We start from the raw sequence: 19,994 nt of genomic DNA, 5'->3' as shown, positions 1-19,994 counted from the left end.
ACACTGAAACATAGAATAGTGGAAGTTGGAAGAGGCCTCTTGAGATCATCTAGTTCAATTCCCCTGCTCAAGTAGGATCACCCAATGCAGGTTTGCCCAGGACTCTGTCCAGTAATGCTTTGAATATATTCCACAATCTCTCTGGGGAATCTGTTCCAGTGTTTGAATTCCCAAATTGACTGCTCTTCAGACAAGACACTCAAAAGCATTGTATTCAAGAACTTCATACATATCAGTTTTGAATTTCCATCCAGCTGGCCTCTTCTACCCTAGGGAACTTTAAAAAGAGATTTCAGCTGTCATACCCTCACTGTTTAACCACAACATTTTATGAGTTCTTATGATTCTCAAAGATAAACTGTTCTTAAGACAGATCTTCCATACCATTTAGGTATCAACAGCTACTAAGTCATTGCTGCCCATCCACTTGGTTTATTCATTCCAGGCATCTTTGGAGCTGTAGCCTATCACCCTGTTAGGATGACTTGAAGAGGAGTGGCACATGTAGTTCAGTTTAACCTTGCTGCCATCTTTCACAGTTTGAATCAATCTACTGTTGAAACACAGAACCACAGAGGGGCTGAGGCTGGAAGGGAGCTCTGGGGATCACCTGGCCTAACTTGCCCTGCTCAGGCAGGTCCAGCCACAAAGCAGGATGCTCAGGGCCACATCCTAATGGCTCGTGAGTTATATCCAAGGATTGAGACCTCACAACATCTTTGGGCCAGTGCTCATTCATCTGCACAATAAAAAGGTGTTGCCTGATGTTCAAGTATAATTCAGCATCTGGGTGCTGAAGACATTGCCCAGTGTTTTTCAGTTTCACTGCAGTCAGTAATGCCATCAGTTATCAATGCAGGACATTTTCCTAACATTCCTCCACAGTCTCTTTCAATGCTTTGAAACATCTGTTTTCACTCATTATTACATTCAATACTACACTGGTATCAGTCTCAATATTTCTGTTACTAATCTCTACATATCCACACTGAAAACCTGCAGATTGATCAATTCACATGCCCACTGCAGACCTCTTAACAAGATAAACATATACCAACTTTTAATTATGCAGACTGCTGAGACTTTAAAATGAATATTGAATGCGCTCTGACAGAAATCACCTTAAATTTTGTACATGATGGACTACTACTGTATATAAGGAATCATGGACGAACTGTTACACTAAGATAACAATTACTATGTACAAAAGCAAAATATTTTATTGCAGGTTGGAACATAATTTGTTATTTTATTAGAATCTGTATGTAATGCAAATGAGAGAGCAAAACTGGCAAAAGGGCAGCACCTAGAACAAAAATATTCGTGTTTCTATTCTCAGAATATCGATTACAAGTAGGTGTTCCTGAAACAGAAAAAAAAAAAAAAGGATTTTCCAAAGGTCTGAATATATTCAGTCCTCTGTTTTGAAGACCAAGTGTTTTAAAAGGTAAGAACTAAACTGTTATTATCATTATTAGCAATTTTAGAAAAGAACTGTAAGAAAACACAAGGCCATGTGCCTGAAAAGGAAGTAAATATGCTAAGGCAAGTCCTGAAGCAGAATTACAATAAGGAAGCAAAACATATTTCACACAGCACAGTTTGGCTTCTTTTATTAGAGGCAAAGGACTGACATTAAGGTGTTTTTTTTTCTGAACACTGAAAACTCTAAATATTAACATCTTTCATGTGTTGGTATTGCCAGATTTGCTTTGCTCCTTGGTGAGTTGAACTTATATTTTGTTCAGCAAGGCTTTTGTTTTTTTGATTTTGTTTTTTTTTTTTCTGATAGGTACAGAATACTAATCACCAAGACAGATCAGAAACAGAATGCAAATAAAACATCAGAGACAATCTAGCATCAGCCAATCAGTCTGATGATAATCAGAATTGATAACAGACAGGAAAATGGGGAGAAGGGATAATAAAACAGACTATATTCGTATTCTTATTTATGGTACGTAATTTTCAGGCTATTCACAGAAGTGGTTTCTCTGCTCAATTTTAACAGTTCTTTAACAGCTACACAGGGTGTGTACTGCTTCATGTTAAATACCTTGTTCTCAGCCTCAGCAACAGAAATCTATGCCCCTGTTTTAAGGTGTTAGGACACATCTTTTCCAACATTTGGCAAAACACACTGAGTCACACACAAAAAAGACAGATCTCTAAATTTTTATTTCACCTTAGACTTGTCAAATCTTCTGAGTGTTTCTAGCAGTTTTTCGACTTGTATTCTTGTATCTTCTTCACAGAAGAAAATCCATGAGGTGTTCCTACCATACGTAACAGAGAAGCTAAAAAAAATAAACATTTTACTAAAAAGGTGGCTTATGGACAAAAATGGCAAATTCAAGGCACATTCCCGAAATATCAATGATTTGCCACTAGTTTTTCATTTACAAAGAAGCAGAAAATTTTACTACCAATTTAAAATGACACATCAAAGGACTACTGTGAATGGATAAAGATACTGACTCTGCTGCTATCTACAGAAAGAAGGGGAAAAAGACACGTTAAGAATTGTACAGGTCTAATAGCCACCTATGAATTCAGAAATCCATGGATAGCAGTTTAAGTTACCTTCCCCTTCTTCCAAGGGACCCCAGCATTGGCCGTCTTAGATCTAACAGCACTGCAACCATCATCAAAATGCCTAATGACAGGTTTTCTCACAGCTGTTGGACACTGATCATTCCCAACTTAAAACTTCATTAGCTTTTCCAGTACAGTGAAACTGTACAGACTGAAGGGACTTCTCAAAGATAGCAATAATTTTAATGCAGGATTACCGGCTCCTTCAGAAAAATGTCACTCCTTGTTTCCCTGTTCCTCTAGCCTTAATTCTTCCACTACTCACCAAAACAGAGCCATATTAATTAATACCATCCCAATGGAAAAAAAAATCTAAAATATTTATTTGTCCAATTTCCTTTGCATGGCTTTTACATTCATTCAATTTAACAAATCATCTGAGGAGAAGGAAAAGAAAACTAGTATTTATAAACATCACAGTCTGCTTTCTCCAAAGCACTTCCTACTGATAAAATCGGCAATGAAAAGAAGTAGCAGGTTTGCAAAAAAAAACCAAACAAAAAAAACCCAACAAAACCACAAAAAAAACCCCCAACCAACCAAAAACCCAAACCAAACCCACTCAAAAAGCCAAACCCGTCATCTGAGAAATATTTAAGGTAGAAAATGTGTTACCTGCCTCTGCAGGTATTGCAATAACATGCAAGAAGCACCAGATGGTTGCCAGGTGTTAAACTAGTTCAGTCTTTTTACACCTGGGACCAGTTATTGTGCTGGTTTGGGTTGGGGTAGAATTAATTTTCTATACGGTATCAGCACAGTCATCTTCTTGTTATGCTACCTTTCCTCTGTGTCTTGCAACAGCATTTAACTATTCACTGTTCTCTGCTTAAGACACTTAATCTGCTAAACTCCAGTAGCCAGAAGAACTCATCATTCATCCTTTCAGGTCATAAAAGCATATAATTGGTGCATAGTCAACACTGAAGTCCAGGTAACTCTGTACCATTCAACCAAGAAAGCAGGACACAGTCAAGTACGAAAAACACTTCCTAGTTGCCCCTCTAAAACTTGCCAAGCAAGCAGAGAAAGGGTATCAGATACACCTCATGTTCTTAAATATGTACAGTAATTAATACCCTCTGAAGACTGCAGGCTTTTCTCTCACATTTTAGTGCTCAGCTAGAACTTCAAGACAAAAATGACTGGATTTACATGAAAGCAGGTGGGTGAAGGGCAAGGGGAAAACAAAAATGACCCCTACAAAAAGAATTACTGAATCTTGTGAAGATAGCACACACAAGTTCACAAAAATAATGAGCAGCTCATCTAGCTATTGATGGACAAACAGAATGATTCCCAAGGCTTAGTACTTAAGGTCTCCAAGAGCGTGTTATGCAGACCTCAGAGCACAAAAGTTTGGAGTTCAGACTGCAAGGAGACATTGGAGAAACCCAGATAAGATTCTGTTTTGGATAATTTTTTAAAAAGTATTTCTTCTCTGTTGAATGAATGTGGTTACTGAGAAGAAATGTAGCGGGCCTTCTGGGCACAGTAAGGATACTGTGTCATAAGGCATCCACTGATCGTAGCTTCTGAAATTAAATATTTTGTCCAACTTAACCTGTGCCCAAGAACTAAAAACTAAGACTTTTCACAACTGCTTAGAGAGCTCCTTAAAAATGCTGAGATCCACAGGACTGAGAAATTTATTCTTTTGAAAGCAGTTTTCTGATACAGATGCATCTTATATCACAGTTTAAAGCATCATCAGCTGCTGCAGGATGAGCTGAACTCCCTTCTTCCTCTTTTGTCCATTGAGAAAACAAAACAATACAAGCTTCAAAAACATCAACATACTTCTAAACTACTCCATGTCTTCATCTGCTAAAAGCACTAAGTGAAACAGTACACACAAGGAAACTCATACTCCATAAATCTCAAGATGGAAATCCTGTACTTTAGATTCCTCTTCTGATTTCTAAAGAATTTTCTTCTGCTTTCTCACACAAATGAGCATTTTTATTTTTTCTTTTAGTTTTGCTGTCTTCTAAGAGCTGTATCTGTAAACCCTGTCACCAAGACATAAATAATTCAGAAGAGGAACCACAAGGTCAATGAAACAGGAGCTAAGCAGGAAAAAAAAGAAAGATGACTGATAGTTTGAACATCATCTTCCAGTTTTTCAATTTACTTCAAATCTCTTTTGCTATTTTTCATAGTTTACATATATCTCTAAGACAGCTGCTATACAGGCACTATTTACATTTTTCTACACACAAAGCAGTGGAAAGCAGAAGGAAAAGTATCCTGTCCTGCAACCACTCTGACATAAAAACCTCACCCTGAATACATCTAATAAATTATATTAACTAAATTAAACCTCAGGAGGTTGCGTATTTCAAATGCAAGCTTCAGGCAAAAGACTTCAGTATCATGGAGCTTCAGGATTACTAAAACAATTTCCTGACAGTTTACAAGATACTAGCATGTAAATGTAACATGTGTTCCTTGGAGCCATCTGTATAAGCTAAGAAGAAAAGATACTTAAGATTACCTTTCTTTTCTGATCATACTAATATGAAAATTTGCCCATATAAGCATCTAAAAAGATGCTGAAACCTACAACTTCTCACTACAGAGACATACCACCTCTTACAAACACTATAAGCAGTAAAAACCCCAAACAAGCATTATGATACATTTTTAAAATTTATTCCACTTCATTCAGTCAAGTAATCTGAAAGACCAAAATTTCTGTAATGCCTCACACCTTACACTGTAAGAAGTGGGGACCAAATAGAAAAATACACATTTAAAAATGCTGCTTCTTTAGACTAGTTTACTTCCCTAATAATTTTAAAACATCAGTGATTCAAAGGTTGTTGCTCAGTTAAATTTTATTATTATTATTCTTTTGTTTCAAATAGGTCTCTGATTTACTGAAGTTTATCAGAAATCTGCTTTGTAAAACAAATAAAAGTAATGAAGTTTAAATATATAAGGCAGCAACTCTCACTAAAAAACTTAGTTTCTGAAAAAAGAGGTCTGAGTAACTAATATATTCATTATTACAAAAATATGTTTGTTACAAAATATGTTACAAAAACCTCGGAAAACAACTGGCATTCATTACACTTACTCTGTCATTAATGGCAATATTGTCCATGCACCTTCATGCCTGTCGATCTGATGAGTAAGCAGAACCATAGGCGATTCCTTTTAAAAAAAAAAAAAAAGTTCCCATTAAACTTGAATTATATGTACTTTCTTCCTAAACATCAATTAATCTTTAAAAAATTATTCTGGAACAACTACCTAGTTTTCATTGGTTTTGAGTGGCAAGTAGCCCTGAAGAATAGATGACTTAGGATGGTATGAGACAAGGTGAATTGCAAGTTAGGGATAGTGCTTCTTCCAACTCATAATTTCTTAATTGTCTTTTTGTTATAAAGCTAACAGAGTCAAGTTAAATGCTTTGCATAAGAACCCGTGTAATCAATATATCATAGTAATCTCCTTGCCATACCATAAAATCCCATAAAAGAAGTACTTATAAATAATAAAGGGTGTTCTACAGAGGCTTCCACTGGACAATCATGTTACACACAACTTGAGTTCTAACACTTTTTACTTTGAGCTGAGCTTTGGCCTGTCACACTAACATAATGACAAAACCCGGTGGATTTACAGAAAAATCAAAATGAAGAGTTAGCTTTTTTTTTCTGAAAGATCAAAGAAGCTTTTCTACAAAAGGGAAATATTTTCTCGTAAGTTCCTTTGCTCTTTTGTTACTTGAAACCTCTGATGTGGCAGATCCCAATGTCGAGCAGATAAGCTGTCATTACGGGGTAGTTTCCAAGAAAAGACCATTTATCAGCCTTCTGATAAACCAAACTGCACAATTTGTAATACATGAGAAAAGCTGGATACATCCCTTAACACACACGCAGTGCCTTACTCCACCAACGAGTCCAGTCCCCCACTGCAGCATCATTCTGGCCAGGTGTGACACCAGCTAAAGAGAAGGGAGAGGCTCCCTGCTCACCTGACAGTCTGACAGAGGGTCGCTGCCCACAGGAGAATGGGACTCACCACAGCAGTCAGGGGAACAGCACTTTGGGTTGGCACAAAACTTCACACAAAATGCTTCGGAAAGCGCAAAAGGTCAGCAAAAGAGGGATCATGGTGGGTTGAGGAGTGGTTCAAGCCCAGCTGGAAATTAAGCACCACACAGCTGCTCACTCAACCCCTCCTCTTCCCCTACCCTAGATGAAACCAGGACAAGGAGGAAAAGTCATTGGTAAATACAGGATTAAAAGGGAATTTGTCACTTGTAACAAATTGCTGGTCAGGACACTTGTCTGGCCATGCACTGCAGTCTGTCCTGTCTTCTCCTTAAATTCCATTTCTAACTCCTGGGCAGGAGGCTTTCTGTGTCTGTACTTGGAGGTCTGTGTTCCCACAACCAGAGAGAGGACCATGAGTCACAGGGGTGCACCTGTCTCTCCAGGCCCTAATCCTTATCCACTAACAGCTTGCACGTGCCAAACATCCCTGCTTGATGAATGCTTTTCATGAACGATGCCATTAACATAAAATTCACACTTAAACACAAAAATGATTTATTTTCTAAGAAAAGCTCTAAGATAAAGTTTATACTATTTGCTGATTCTGTCAAGTTCACTTTAAATCCTTTTTAAAGGCAGTTAAGCACAGCACCTAGAAACAGATAAAACCTCCCAATTTCATATGCTAAAGAAAACAACTCTACTGCTCTAAGGAATAACTGTGCCTCTCAGGAGTGCATTAACCTTACACAAAAATAAGGATTTATGCTATTGGAATGACCCAAATTGGAAAAAAAAAAAAAAAGTGCTAAAACTCTAATTTGGAATAGGATATTGACCTGCATCTCAAAACTCAGCTTTTCTGATTTATGGTTCCAGCTAAAACTAACCGAACAAATATGTTTCTGCTTGTTTTCAATTTACTTAAAAACCAAAAGTTCAGAGTTTTTTGGGGAAGTGGCAAATCTTAGTCACAGTATTCTCAACATCTTGTATTTCACTAAAATGTGAAAATAGTAGAATTTACCTTGGTATAGTTTTCTTTATTGGCTTTATTTACTTGGATTTATTTATTTATTTTTGGCATAATTTTATGGTAAAATCATAAAATTATGGTTACTTATGGGACTGAAGATAGGAAGATAAAAGGGCAGACCTCAGTTTTTACAAGAACATTTATTTTTACATGCATACAAAACCTGCAGTTCCACTAGTATTTGTAGGCAGCCATGTATTGCATGCACAATAGGATCCAGACAAAGAAAAATGTAGTTAATAATAATATACTCAGTGTCTCCATCACATTGAAGGCTGAAACTGGATTAATTTTAGATAAAAACAGCATTGACCCATGCAAAAGATATGAAGTAAATTACATAATCTAAGTAGCTGTACCATATATGCTATTTCCTTTGTGCAGAGCAAAGGAATGATGACAAAGAAAAAGCATTCCCTGTCGAGCTAATCCAATACTTTTACAAGGTATCTTTTCTCTTTGATATCTCATAAACCAGCTCTCTTTTTCTACCCAACTTCCTCTAAAACATGAAAATACATGTCCTGCGTGATCCATTCCTTCCACTCACCTCTAACCATGCATCAATTCTAATTTAACAAAGATGCTTAAAACACACTGTAGAGCTCTAAAACAGCCTCTTTCAAAAATACAGCAGGATCTCTGTTGTTTTTCCTTTCTCATTTTTACTCTGAACCTAGTGGAACTGGGCTGACCTATTCATTTTATTTATTCTATCTTCTGTACAAGGACAGAACAAAAAAGCAAAATGTACCTGCTGTCAGATTTGAGGAGTGGAAGGGCATGTGTAGTCAAGGTAATGAAATATAACTTGCACACTGTGTCCATCTCATAACACTCTCCTACAAATGCATCCATGGCCTGCACTGCATTCACTGGTTATTCTAGCTTTAAACTATTGTTTCCACAGTTACAAACCACTTGTGCTTCCACACATACCAACATTTTACATATGACACAAGTAAAGTACCTTATAATCTAAAGAAAATAATTTAATCACTTTTTGAAGACTGAGAAACTACCCTCCCCACTTACACAACTGAGCTGAATTTAAAGGGCAAAACCAAGAAATGGAATTGCTTGTGGTCTGAAATATAGCACAAGACATTTTTACTCCAAATACCACCTACTCCATCAGCACAGTGAGCTCAGCAATACCTGCCACAGATTACAATTGCAAGCTTTACACAAACGAAAAACTAAGCATGAATAAAGGGGCTAGACCCACGTTTTCAAGTCAATTCTACAGACACAGACTCATTTGTACCTTAAAATCATCAAGTATTTTTTATGCAAGTTGAAGCATGAAGATGCTAATGACACAATCAATTTCCCACAAAATCGTCAAGAGAACTCAGGTTCTTGAATTTAAATATTAAAAGTTCTTTTCATTAACATGAAAAACACCTTGGAGGACTAGCATATCCAATAAAGAAAAGATAATTCAGAATAAAAGAATTAAGAACTAAGTAAGGGAAATGTTAAGCTGAAACAAGTATCTGTATTCTTTCTGCACTACATGCTATTTCCTATTAATTTACCAAATCCAATATGAGAAATGTGCAATTTATAGAGAACAAAACTGTACAGGGTAAAACCAAAAGAAAATGCTAAGGTTTCATAGACAACAAGGCCAAAATGGGCTTCTGTATGCACCCAGGATGACAGAGATCCACCTGAGCTAAAATGGGATTTTCCAGCTAGGTCACATCCTCTATGATCCTCTAGCAGAACTGTGTTTGCTTTGTTTTCCTACAAAATAGTTCACTGAATTTCATCTTAGCATAACCAAACCTTCCCCTACATGCATTCTTTTGTAAGAATACACTTTATTACAACACAACTCAAACTAGATCTTGCTCAGCAAGATTATTTGTCCTGTGTGACATGATTTTGCAAGTATGACATAGAAACACATACAGAAATACAAAACACAACAGTGATGTGTTCGTTATTATACTACTGAGTCACTTGAGCAGAGCAAAAAGCCATCTTGTAATACACTAGAGAAAAATAAAGCAGTGTATAGGAATTTCCTCCTAATGAGTCCAGTTTGCTGGTATCTGTAGGTGTCTTGCATATATTATCTCTGTGCTTTGTGAGCTTATTAAACTGCCTCATGCAGCCCAGAGCCAAGGGGCAGCACTGGGGACCTTAAACCCTGAGCACTGCTGCTGAACTGCAGAGCCCCGGAATCAGAAATGTTTCCTATCTCTACATACCTTACAAGCACGTAAAAACATTTTCCCTACTCTCTCATCTACTTTTCAGTAATCAATCCTAAGACATTTTCAGAGCTAGCCTACCTTCTCAGCCTTCCCTTGGGAGGTTAAATAAGCCAAGCTCTTACCATCATCTGTTATGACTACTTTGACAAAGTAGAGCTGTGGAATACATACTGAAGTCTCCCTACAGCTTTATTTTCAAAAACATGCCAATTCTGTAGACATCCTGAAGGATTTCTGAAAGAAAGTAATACCAATAGCAATAGTAAGAGAAAGTAATAGCAAATCTCCTACCTCTAAGCCCAGCGGGTCAGACAATTTACTGGGAATTGGCAGCTTCAAACATTATACCAAACACTACATCTTCTCTATAGTCTAACAATTTTCTTAAATATTGAAAATCACAATGCACATTTCAAATACTTTTCATGCTTTAAAGACATAAGTATCAATTTTATCAGAGCCTCATTTCCAAGAATCCAGGACAAAACATTATTTCAACAATCCCATTCAAATAAAACTCATAAATGATTTAAAGTACTATTTTACAATACCACTGTAAGAGAACTTTGCTTCTGTTTAACACATCTGTTATTTAAGAGTTTCTCCAAAGTTGTCCAGTCCTTTAAATTCCTTGCTCTATTTCTCCCTCGTAGAACAGTTTTGAGTTGGAAGGAACCTTTAAAGCCCTTGTCCAAGCCCTTCCAGTGAGCAGGGACACCTTCAGCTACATCAGGTTGCTCAGAGCCCCAACCAAAATGATCTTAAATGTTTCCAGGGATGGGATGTCAACCACCGCTCTGGCAAAATTGTCAGTGTTTCACCAACATCACTGTAAAAAATTTCTACCTTATGCTGAAGTCTGAATCTACTCTCCTTTAGTTTACAAACTTTACTCTTTCCTTATCATTGCAGGCCCCCTAAAAAGCCTGTTCCCACCTTTCTTTATAAACCCCTGTTAAGTACTGAAAGGCCACAATAAGATGCAAAAAACCCCCACAACAAGAAATCCCATGATCCTAAATAAGGCATGGTTTCCAATAATCTTCTGCTCCTCAGGAAGCCCAAAGTAATAAAGTATGATGCACTGCTTTCCATTAGAGAGAATTTCTATTTCCGTTCTACTCTCAGATGCCCGGTTATCATTTTAAAAAAGAACTGAGTTTTCATAATATATTAGGTGTAATTTCAGAGAGTTCAGTGAAAGGCCATAGCTATACCCTGCTTTCACAAATCAAGAACAAGTACAGTGTGCAAATCAATAAATTAGACCTTATTTTGTAACAAGACAGATAAAAAGATGTGGAAAAAATCTGAAAAAGTTTTGAGTGCTTACCATAAATGCTACCACAGATGTGTATAACAAGACAGTAGCCTAGGATGACAACACTGCAGTAAAGTGCCATTAGTTTGCTCTTCATTTGAGTGAATAAAAAGCAGCAAGGAATACTTTCTCCACAGCTCACAGCTTAAAAGACTTCTAAATAAATGCAATCATACGAAAGACAGATGCGGTATACAGTACAAAGCTATTACTCATGAAAGCCAATATTAAAGATGAACCACTGTAATTATGTTGCCAACTGGTCTGAGTAAGATCTTTGTTTAGAATGTGTTTAAGATAGGACTTTGGTATGGTAGTTGATAATATTAGTGTATATGGTTAAATTTTTTACTTAAAAGCAAAACCTTTGTCAATCTAACTAGTGAATAAAAACACTTCAGGTTGGATATTAGGAGAGATTTCTTCACTGAAAGAGTGATTATGCATTGGAACAAGCTTCCTAGGGCAGTGGTGGAGTCACCATCCCTGGAAGCGCTCAAAAAACTGAGCAGATGTGGCACTTCCTGATATGGTTTAGTGGGTGTGGTGGTATTCAGTCAAAAGAGATCTTTTTCAACCTTAATGATTCTGTGATTCAAGCACTGAAATTAAGAAATTTATGGGGTTTAGATGCTTCTTCTAATATTAGCAAGATTAGCACTGTAAGTAGATTTTCATATTCACAGAAAGCCTGAAGCATCTTTCACTGACAACAGTATTGAAGAAATTGTCTCCCAAGCTATGTCAGTGTGATACATGGGTGAGCACGTCCCTTCCCCACAACAGGCTCTGGCCAAGTAAATCTAATATACCTTCTTTAACTAGGGAAGAAGAGAAGGAACAGCAGAGCAGAACGAAGCTTCCACAAGGCAAAAAATTTGGTAAATGCATTTCAAGTACCAGTATAGATGCTCAGGAGAATTTACAAGAGCAAGACAACTATCACCAGGCAATTATTTTAATCTGATGATTTAGCAATTCTAGTCTCATGTATACTTCAGCACTCTATTCAAAGATGACTGAGCAATTTTAATATAGCCAACAGCAGTGGGGGAGGAAGCTTTATAGCAATCTCTTACTCTTTACTAAGAACAGAAATACCCTAGTAAAATGGGTTTGTTCAATTCCTATTAAGTATGCAGAGATTGCTGCTGAAGAGGCTAAGAGAGACACTTAGCCTAAAGCACTTTAAACTTCTGAATTTCTTGTATATATTTTGCTCTGACATGACACGACATCCCTGCAAGGTGACAGGTCTTATTTTCTGCATTAGAAAAGCAAAGGAAGTTACCACATACTTGACTGGTAAAAGCAGCTATATAAAAATGGTATATGATGTGTATAGGCAGGGCTGAGGGCAGCCCATTCATCACTACTAAAACATTTAAAAGATCTCATTAGTGCAGAATTATTTGACTTCTACAAATTCCTTCAAATCTGCTGAGCATCCATTAGAGGAAAACTATTTTGTTCACCTTCCAGCACTAAGTGTAGGTAGCTTTTACAATTTCAAGAGTTAATGAGCTAGACATCAATTCTGCTGATAATAAAGCCTAGCAATTGTCAAAAGGATGTGTACCTTTGCAGAATGAGAAGCAAGGGCATAGCAGAAAGTCAAAGATCAAACAATTAAAACAAAAATCTAGGAGAACAGCTGGAGGAAAGCAAAGCTAAAACAAAAGTCACTCAGACGTGTAAAGCCCTGCAAGTTGACCTTGAAGAGATTTAAGACAACTCTGAAATACATTCTCAAAACTAAGCAGTAGCTTTCATACACTTTTCCTGGAACACTTTCAAAAGCTTTTATTTTGAATACATCTCACTTTTCCACACAACAGAGTTTAGAAGCATTTCACAACTTGAGCACCCAAATATTGAAAGCCCCAGAATGAGCAGTTACAGCTTAAAATGCAAATCCTAAAAGGAATGAAACATTATGAAGAAAAACAAAGAAAAATGACCAAGAGCATACTAATACTAGGCAATGTATGCAAGCAGAATAAGTAACACAACATAAAACAAACACAGGTGCTAACGTTTATAAAAAAGTACAAATAGGAACTTCATACACTGACCACTTAAATGCACACTCTTATTAGGGTTTTATACTGCAAGTTCTCCTCACATAATATAAGTGTAGTTTTATGGACAGATTCAGAAAATAAATGTAAATAATAAAGTCGCGGATGACCTTGCAAACACAAGAATGAATAAATCCTCATAGAAAAAAAAGAAAGTTGTTGCTAGGAAGGAAACAAAGGGCACACCATTATTTTACACAAAACCAAAGGGAATCAATCTAGTAATATTGAGAAATCAAAAAGTTTAAAGGTTTTGAAGTTAAAACACATCTGCTTTGATTAAAAAATAGGGTTGATCTTGATCTGGTGGAAGGCCTTGCCATAAAGACAAATTACTGTAGACATGAAGATGGAGGCGCTGGTCAAAATGTAGCCCAACACTTCACTTAAATATAATCTGTTAAACCTTGTTAAAACTGCAGGATCAAAAAATGAATCGCCAGATCAGTCTCAGCTGGAAAGTGGCTTCCATGAAATTGGAAGCCATTACAGGAGAGAGAAGTAAACAGGGTTTTCATACTAAAATGCTGAATTTGAGCAAGAAACTGAAAATTGAAGCAATAGGTATATTACAGATTGCATTGAATTTATGGCATTAATTTTGAAAAGGCTCAAGCAAATTATGTCTGTCTTATCTAAATTTTAAAAACAACTCAGTTGCCTTGAAAAAGAAGTTCTTCCACTAAATTTTATAACCACAACATTATTAACTTGCATGTGAGCTTTTCAATAAGTTCAGACCTACTCCCAAGAATCATTGGGAAATTTTAACTGTAGAGCTTGTTGAAGGTCAAGAAAAGGAATGCATGCCCATTCATTTCTGGAATTCATCTATCATGAAATGAAATAAGGAGAATACAGTCCAAAAAAACATCTTCAGAGTTGTTTCTATCATAGTCTGATAGTATTGAAAAATTAAAAATTTCAGGTGAGATATGGATGTCAGAATATAGTGATTTCTGAATTTGTTGCATTCTGAATACAGGAAATAGTATTGAACACTAACAGAGGACCATTTTGGAAAACAGAACTTCAGATAGATTCATTCCAGCATCTAAAAGCAAATGTAAAAACAGAGCTGGAAGAACTTCAGGAAACATTAACTCGCCCAGAATGTGTCACTGCCAAATTAAGGAAAAAAACCTAAGATAACTGGCCACAAATCCCCTGAAAGCAATCTCTCAGAGATGGCCAAAACATCAGCAGGAACAATGTGGAGACAGATTGTTTCAGACAGTGATGGTGATGGCTTAATATACATACATTAAAATTCAAGCAAACTGTTTTACCTTTCCCCTCCTCTCCAATCCTTTAACAGAGAAATCTTCCGTATCATTAAAACAGTGCAATGCTCCATCAGTACAGCCTAGGCAATTAAAAATAACTGGCTTTTAAAGCACATATGCCATGCCCAATGGTCACTGGCACTTTGGCAACACATACTGTGGCCATGAAACCAATGATACAATAACACTAACATGGGCACCAAGAGGCTTTTCAACATCTGAGATCAGCAGGTAAGACACTGAGTTATAGTTAATTTGTGTTGAAAGCAGAAACCAGAACCTGGTGTAGCCATGATCCTGTAGGTAACAAAGACACTGAACTCCTGAGGCACAGACTGCTGGTACAGGCCAGCTGGGTTTCTGATCACCCTTGTTCCTGATGCACTTCATAAATCAGGATTTTGCAAAGTTGTTTTAAATAAACAAGAACAAAACTACAGAATGGTCCTAACACCTGCCAGTTCTTTGCACATTAGTCCAACTGGAAATTGGGAGACTGAAGAAAAAGTGGTATTATGAAAGTTTAATGATGGTATTAACTAAAGCAAGCATTTACTCATGAAATATAATATACATCCAATTCCTACGTATAGTTCCACACTTTTGACTGCACTTGTTTAATTCAGACTGATGTTAACAACCACTACAGTAACAGTCCTCAAACTCACAAATAAGCAATATTTTCCTCTATATGCAGAGATATTTTAAATGTGTGAAACTTTATTTCTGTGTGATGTTACAATATATACAACTTCCTAAAACAATAAGTCCAGCAGCAAAAATACTGCAAATTAGAGTTACAACACTTATATAAAACATAACTCATACTTCACATCATCTATTACTCAACATGGAAGTATGTGATACTCATTTGCATTTTCCAATACTACATGGCAACCACTTTAAAATATTCTTACCTAATTGGTTTGCTGTTTTGTTTTTTTTACTATAGTGTTTTGATGGTTTATTTTAACTTCATAATGAACAGTACTAATTTGCTATAGTTCTTCTGGTCAATAAACATAGGGCACCATTTGATCTCTAGATCAAATCTTGGGCTTTTTCAGAAAGAATTATAGTTTTTTGAATTGGCCAAGGGTGTTCAATGTGAGAACCCTCAATCATCCAAACCAAAAATATCTCCTACTCTACTAGACCAGTTCTCATAGGGAAATATACAGACTTTTGTATTCTAAAGAGTGTTACAATTACAGGCAAAAAAACCACACTGAGTGCATCTAAACTGGTAGTTTTTCAAAAACTTTATTTTACCTGTTTTCTCATTTAAATGTAATAGTCAAAAAGTAATCCCGATTTTGATTTTTTTAAGACAGAAAAGGCATAGTCCCAAATATTACCACTTTACACTCCCAACAGCTTTCTTATTCTTATTTGGTGCTTCTTACAAAGGTCTAATTTACAGAGGTTAAAGGTTCAGGAATCTCAGAAAATTAAGAAGCTTGGTAGAACATGTAATGAATTTTTGCCATTGCTAAATTCTAACTGAAGGGTTTTGGCTAATATTCAATAAATCGCTATGAAAATGTTTTTAAGCAAGAACAAAATACTGACATCTACTGGTGACCAAAATTACAGATTGGTTTCACATTAAAAAACTGTTTTAAGTACACCATAAAAGAAAATAAATGGACAAATCACTTAAAGATTAATGTCAGTGACTTAATCCATTTTGAAGTGAGACATATATACTAGTTCAATGAAGTAACACAAATATAGCACTTGGATTCCATTTCTCATTCTGAACTAGCAGAAAATAACTAATGAAACCTTATGGACTAAACATCTATTGCTCAGGCATGTAACAACACAGTTATGAACCTGACAATTCAGTCTTTTGTTTCCATACAGCAGTTGTCTTTGAAAGCACAAGGATTCAACTTTTTTTGCCTGAAACTAATAATTTCATATGTATTCTTTGCAGTGAAAAATGCCAGTTTCAAATGTTGATATGCAGGATTGCAGAGATGATCAGCCCCATCTTCATAATCAGCATTTCGGGATAGTGTCTCACAGTGGCACTGTGAGTTGACCAAAACAATCAATTACCAAGTACCTGCTGATTATGCCCGTTTATTTTTTTTTCCTATATACTGATGCCTTTCTTCTTTACTCAAATTTCAAATCAAATGAGATCATTGGTGGGATTTCCATCACTGCTTCTCTTAAGACACCATGACTCCTGTTCAACAGGTAACTGTTAATACTGGAAAGGCATCACCATTTGAGCATTTCCATAAAAGCACCTCTTTAATTAGGCAATAAAGGTTTTTAGAAGCCAGGTCATTTTCAGGTACAACTCTAATTACAAAAATATTTCACCTCCCTCCCTCAAAACATGCTTCTATTCCACCCTCAATGAAACTATTTGTACTTCTACTTACAGAACTTCTCATTACTCATATTCTGCAACATCAATTACAGAACTCAACTAAAATCCTTGAGTTTAACAACTGACACCATAATCTTCTCTGCACACATTGTATCTGAACACTTGTCTCAATTCCGAAGAGGACTCTGAAAGAGCAGAACTCTGCAGCGCAAAGGCTGTTCACATGACTGATTTCATTAAGGGATTAAAAATTGCATTTAGAATGGATTTAATTACAGCAGGTGTGATAAGCTTGGATAAATGAAGCCAAAAACACCCAGCAATCTGATTTAGGCACTACAAGACTAATGTACATAAGACAATTTACATCAGATTTCTTTTTCCTTTACAACAAAAAACATGGAAATGAAAAATAGGTCAAAGAACCTCACAGCAAGCTGTCTCATATCAGGGGATGTATACCACTCTTAAATTTTTCTGAATTTTATAAAAGACAAAGAAAATAAAGTATTATTTATGCACACTGAACTTTCAGTGTAGTATCTTAAAAACCTCTTCTCAGTAGGCATAAGCTTTAAAAATCAAATTTCACATTAGAATGTAAAGTACAACACACAGCTCTCAGGTCAGTGTGACCCACCAGCAGGTCAAGGGCAGAGTGCTCAGTCTGCAGAGGGGGGTGCTGAGGAACAAAGAATAGGGAAGGTACTGAATCATGGAGGGACAGGGGCAAGAGAGGTGTGGAGGACTGCTGTCACAGGAAGGGGGGAATCCTGCCTTAGGAATTTAATGCCCACACACATTTCCATTCTACTGCCATGATATCACAACTGTGCAATGGAATTCTGACAAAATCTACATTACAGCACATTCACTGGCTCTATTAAAATATGCACCTAAATTATTCTAAACAATAATTGTTATGTTTTTCACTTCATAAAGAATGCAAATGTTTTCTCTTTTTTTGTAAACACACTGCAGTCTTATTGGAAAACTGCCTTATTGCAAGTCTTTTTCATCACTTTTGCATCAAATGCCATCCAAACAATACCAGCTGTTACACAAAAAGGTTGATAGTTGAAAAAAAAAGTACTGATAAATCACAGTATACAATCAGTAAATAACCACTAAAATACTTTACTTGTAAGCACACAGTAAGAAATTAACAAAAGAAATAGAATGGATTTGAAAAAAGGCACAACAAATCCCAATATTTTAATAAAATGCAGTAACAGTATATATAACAAGGTGCACTTAATATTATCTCAACATACCTTTCCAAGATCTACAGCCTGTTTTAAAATATCTCTTTTTAGATCTTCTGCTCTCTTGGAATGAAAAGAGTTACTTTGACTCTGGATGACAAATACAATTCCTTTTAATTCTGTAAACAAGAAAATAAGAAGATTTAAAGATAAGAGAAATTGTTTTCTGATTTGTTCCAAAGCTAGTGAGAACCCAGATGTATGTAGGAATCCATTACACAGTAAGCTATTCCTTTAATTAGGCAAACATTTAATGAAATAATAAAAAAGGCATTATTTAATACATGCACACAAAAATCCAAATCAGCCCTTTTCAAGATTTATTTTAAATGAGCATGGCATGACTGGAAGATGTGCAGCAGTTAACAGTACCACATTCATGAGGTTGCTTTTTCTCCAATACATCAGCACTCCTTTGTCATCAGAGCTAAAAGGTGTTCATCACACACCAGCATCTCCCCTCACCAGGAAATGCATGAACATGAAACAGAAAAGCTGCCTCCCAAAGAATTTAAAACCCAACCCAGAAACAAACACCAGGTGGAGAGACACACGAGAACACTGACTTGATACTCTTATCTAATATGACAGCATCACTATCTCACACGTCTTCACAGTGTTTAGAGGCATCATAACTAAAAGCTTTAAACAGGAGAGAAGACTAAGAGAAACTGAAAAGAAAACAATGAAGTAGCTTTGCAAATGTTTATGGATTATAAAAGGGCCTCTTATAAAATACAAGTAGACGATGAAACAGGTAGCCAAATTTGCTTGATGATAGGAATAATCCCTCAATACTTGGAAATCTTAGAAAAACAGGAAGATATGATCCCATTCAGAAGCAGAGCACAGCAGACAACCACAGAGGATGAGAAGATAAAAGGAAGAGGACAGATGCCTGTTCCAGAACTCTTAACAAATTCGATCTATGCTGTTTAACCTACTCAAGAGCATCAACTAAGTATCAATCAATGAGGAGAAATAACACATGATATTGTTGACATATATTGATACGTGGCTTCTGTTTGTTTGGCCACAAAAGGCTGAACTTCACAGATATTATGTAGGAAGTGCACCAGGAAACTCAGAATATAACTTAAGACAGCACCACAAGGAAAGAAACTAATGCCCAGGAGATCTGTACAGAATGTTGAAAATTGTGAAGGAACAAAGTTCACACCAAAAAAAAAAAAAGAAATAAAAAAAAAATATATATATATTTATGCTAACTTGGAAAATAGAGTAAAATAAGTGATGGACAGTAGAACAAAGGCAGAGAAAAACTGGAGGAAGAAGGAAAGTCCAAAGAAGGAATCACAAGGAAAAAGAGTGAAACTGAACCCATGAAGAAGGACCACAAGGAGAACAATGTGAACAGAAAGAGCATTAACCACAAATACCTGCATTAAGGTTATGAGAAGATTGCTAAGTCCAACACCTGAAGATCAATTACATTGCTTTGTTTCTCTGCACAGTTATTCGTTAATTTAGATCTATGACAGCTCAAAGCTGCAGTCAGATGTTTTTCTACTTTTCCCTCAGTTTATTAGCTTATTCATCAAGACATTGTCAAATTGTGTGAGATTTCTGGTGATATATTAGGGAGATGGAATAAGCATTGGTTTAGACATCAATATTCATTTCACATTTTTCCCACAGAATGTAGGAATCAACAGTGTTCATGCTCTGAACCACTAAACAATCTGCTATAAAATCCCATGCATAATATAAACTTCTGAATAGCAACTAATTGCTACCTCACAAGATCTTTGCTAGATTTCCTGTGCAAAATAAAAAAATCAGTGTGAAAACTGAAACTACA

General features: G+C 36.2%; 1 protein-coding gene across 4 annotated transcripts in view; it reads right to left on the bottom strand.

Moving 5' to 3' along the window:
• B3GLCT (beta 3-glucosyltransferase) overlaps nucleotides 1-19,994 on the bottom strand; it is a 49,185-nt gene that overhangs the window by 17,348 nt on the left and 11,843 nt on the right. For 3 of the 4 annotated variants that reach the window (XR_010719367.1, XM_066175969.1, XM_066175966.1), the window contains exons 4-6: nucleotides 18,182-18,291; nucleotides 5,678-5,754; nucleotides 2,186-2,297 (exon numbers count right to left, since the gene is read on the bottom strand). Coding sequence is in view for 3 of the 4 variants with exons in the window: in XM_066175969.1 (XP_066032066.1) it covers nucleotides 2,186-2,297; nucleotides 5,678-5,754; nucleotides 18,182-18,291 (299 nt within the window). In the remaining variant the exon portion in view is untranslated. Of the gene's footprint in view, nucleotides 1-2,185; nucleotides 2,298-5,677; nucleotides 5,755-9,991; nucleotides 10,033-18,181; nucleotides 18,292-19,994 lie in introns of those variants that run through there. The other variant, XM_066175968.1, reaches the window with a different exon arrangement.

This window comes from Chamaea fasciata, unplaced genomic scaffold (genome assembly GCF_029207755.1).
Source record: "Chamaea fasciata isolate MVZ Bird 193981 ecotype frontalis unplaced genomic scaffold, bChaFas1.0.hap1 SCAF_2, whole genome shotgun sequence".
In the NCBI taxonomy this organism is placed as follows: Eukaryota; Metazoa; Chordata; class Aves; order Passeriformes; family Sylviidae; genus Chamaea; species Chamaea fasciata.
This window is presented reverse-complemented; position numbering and strand designations above follow the sequence as displayed.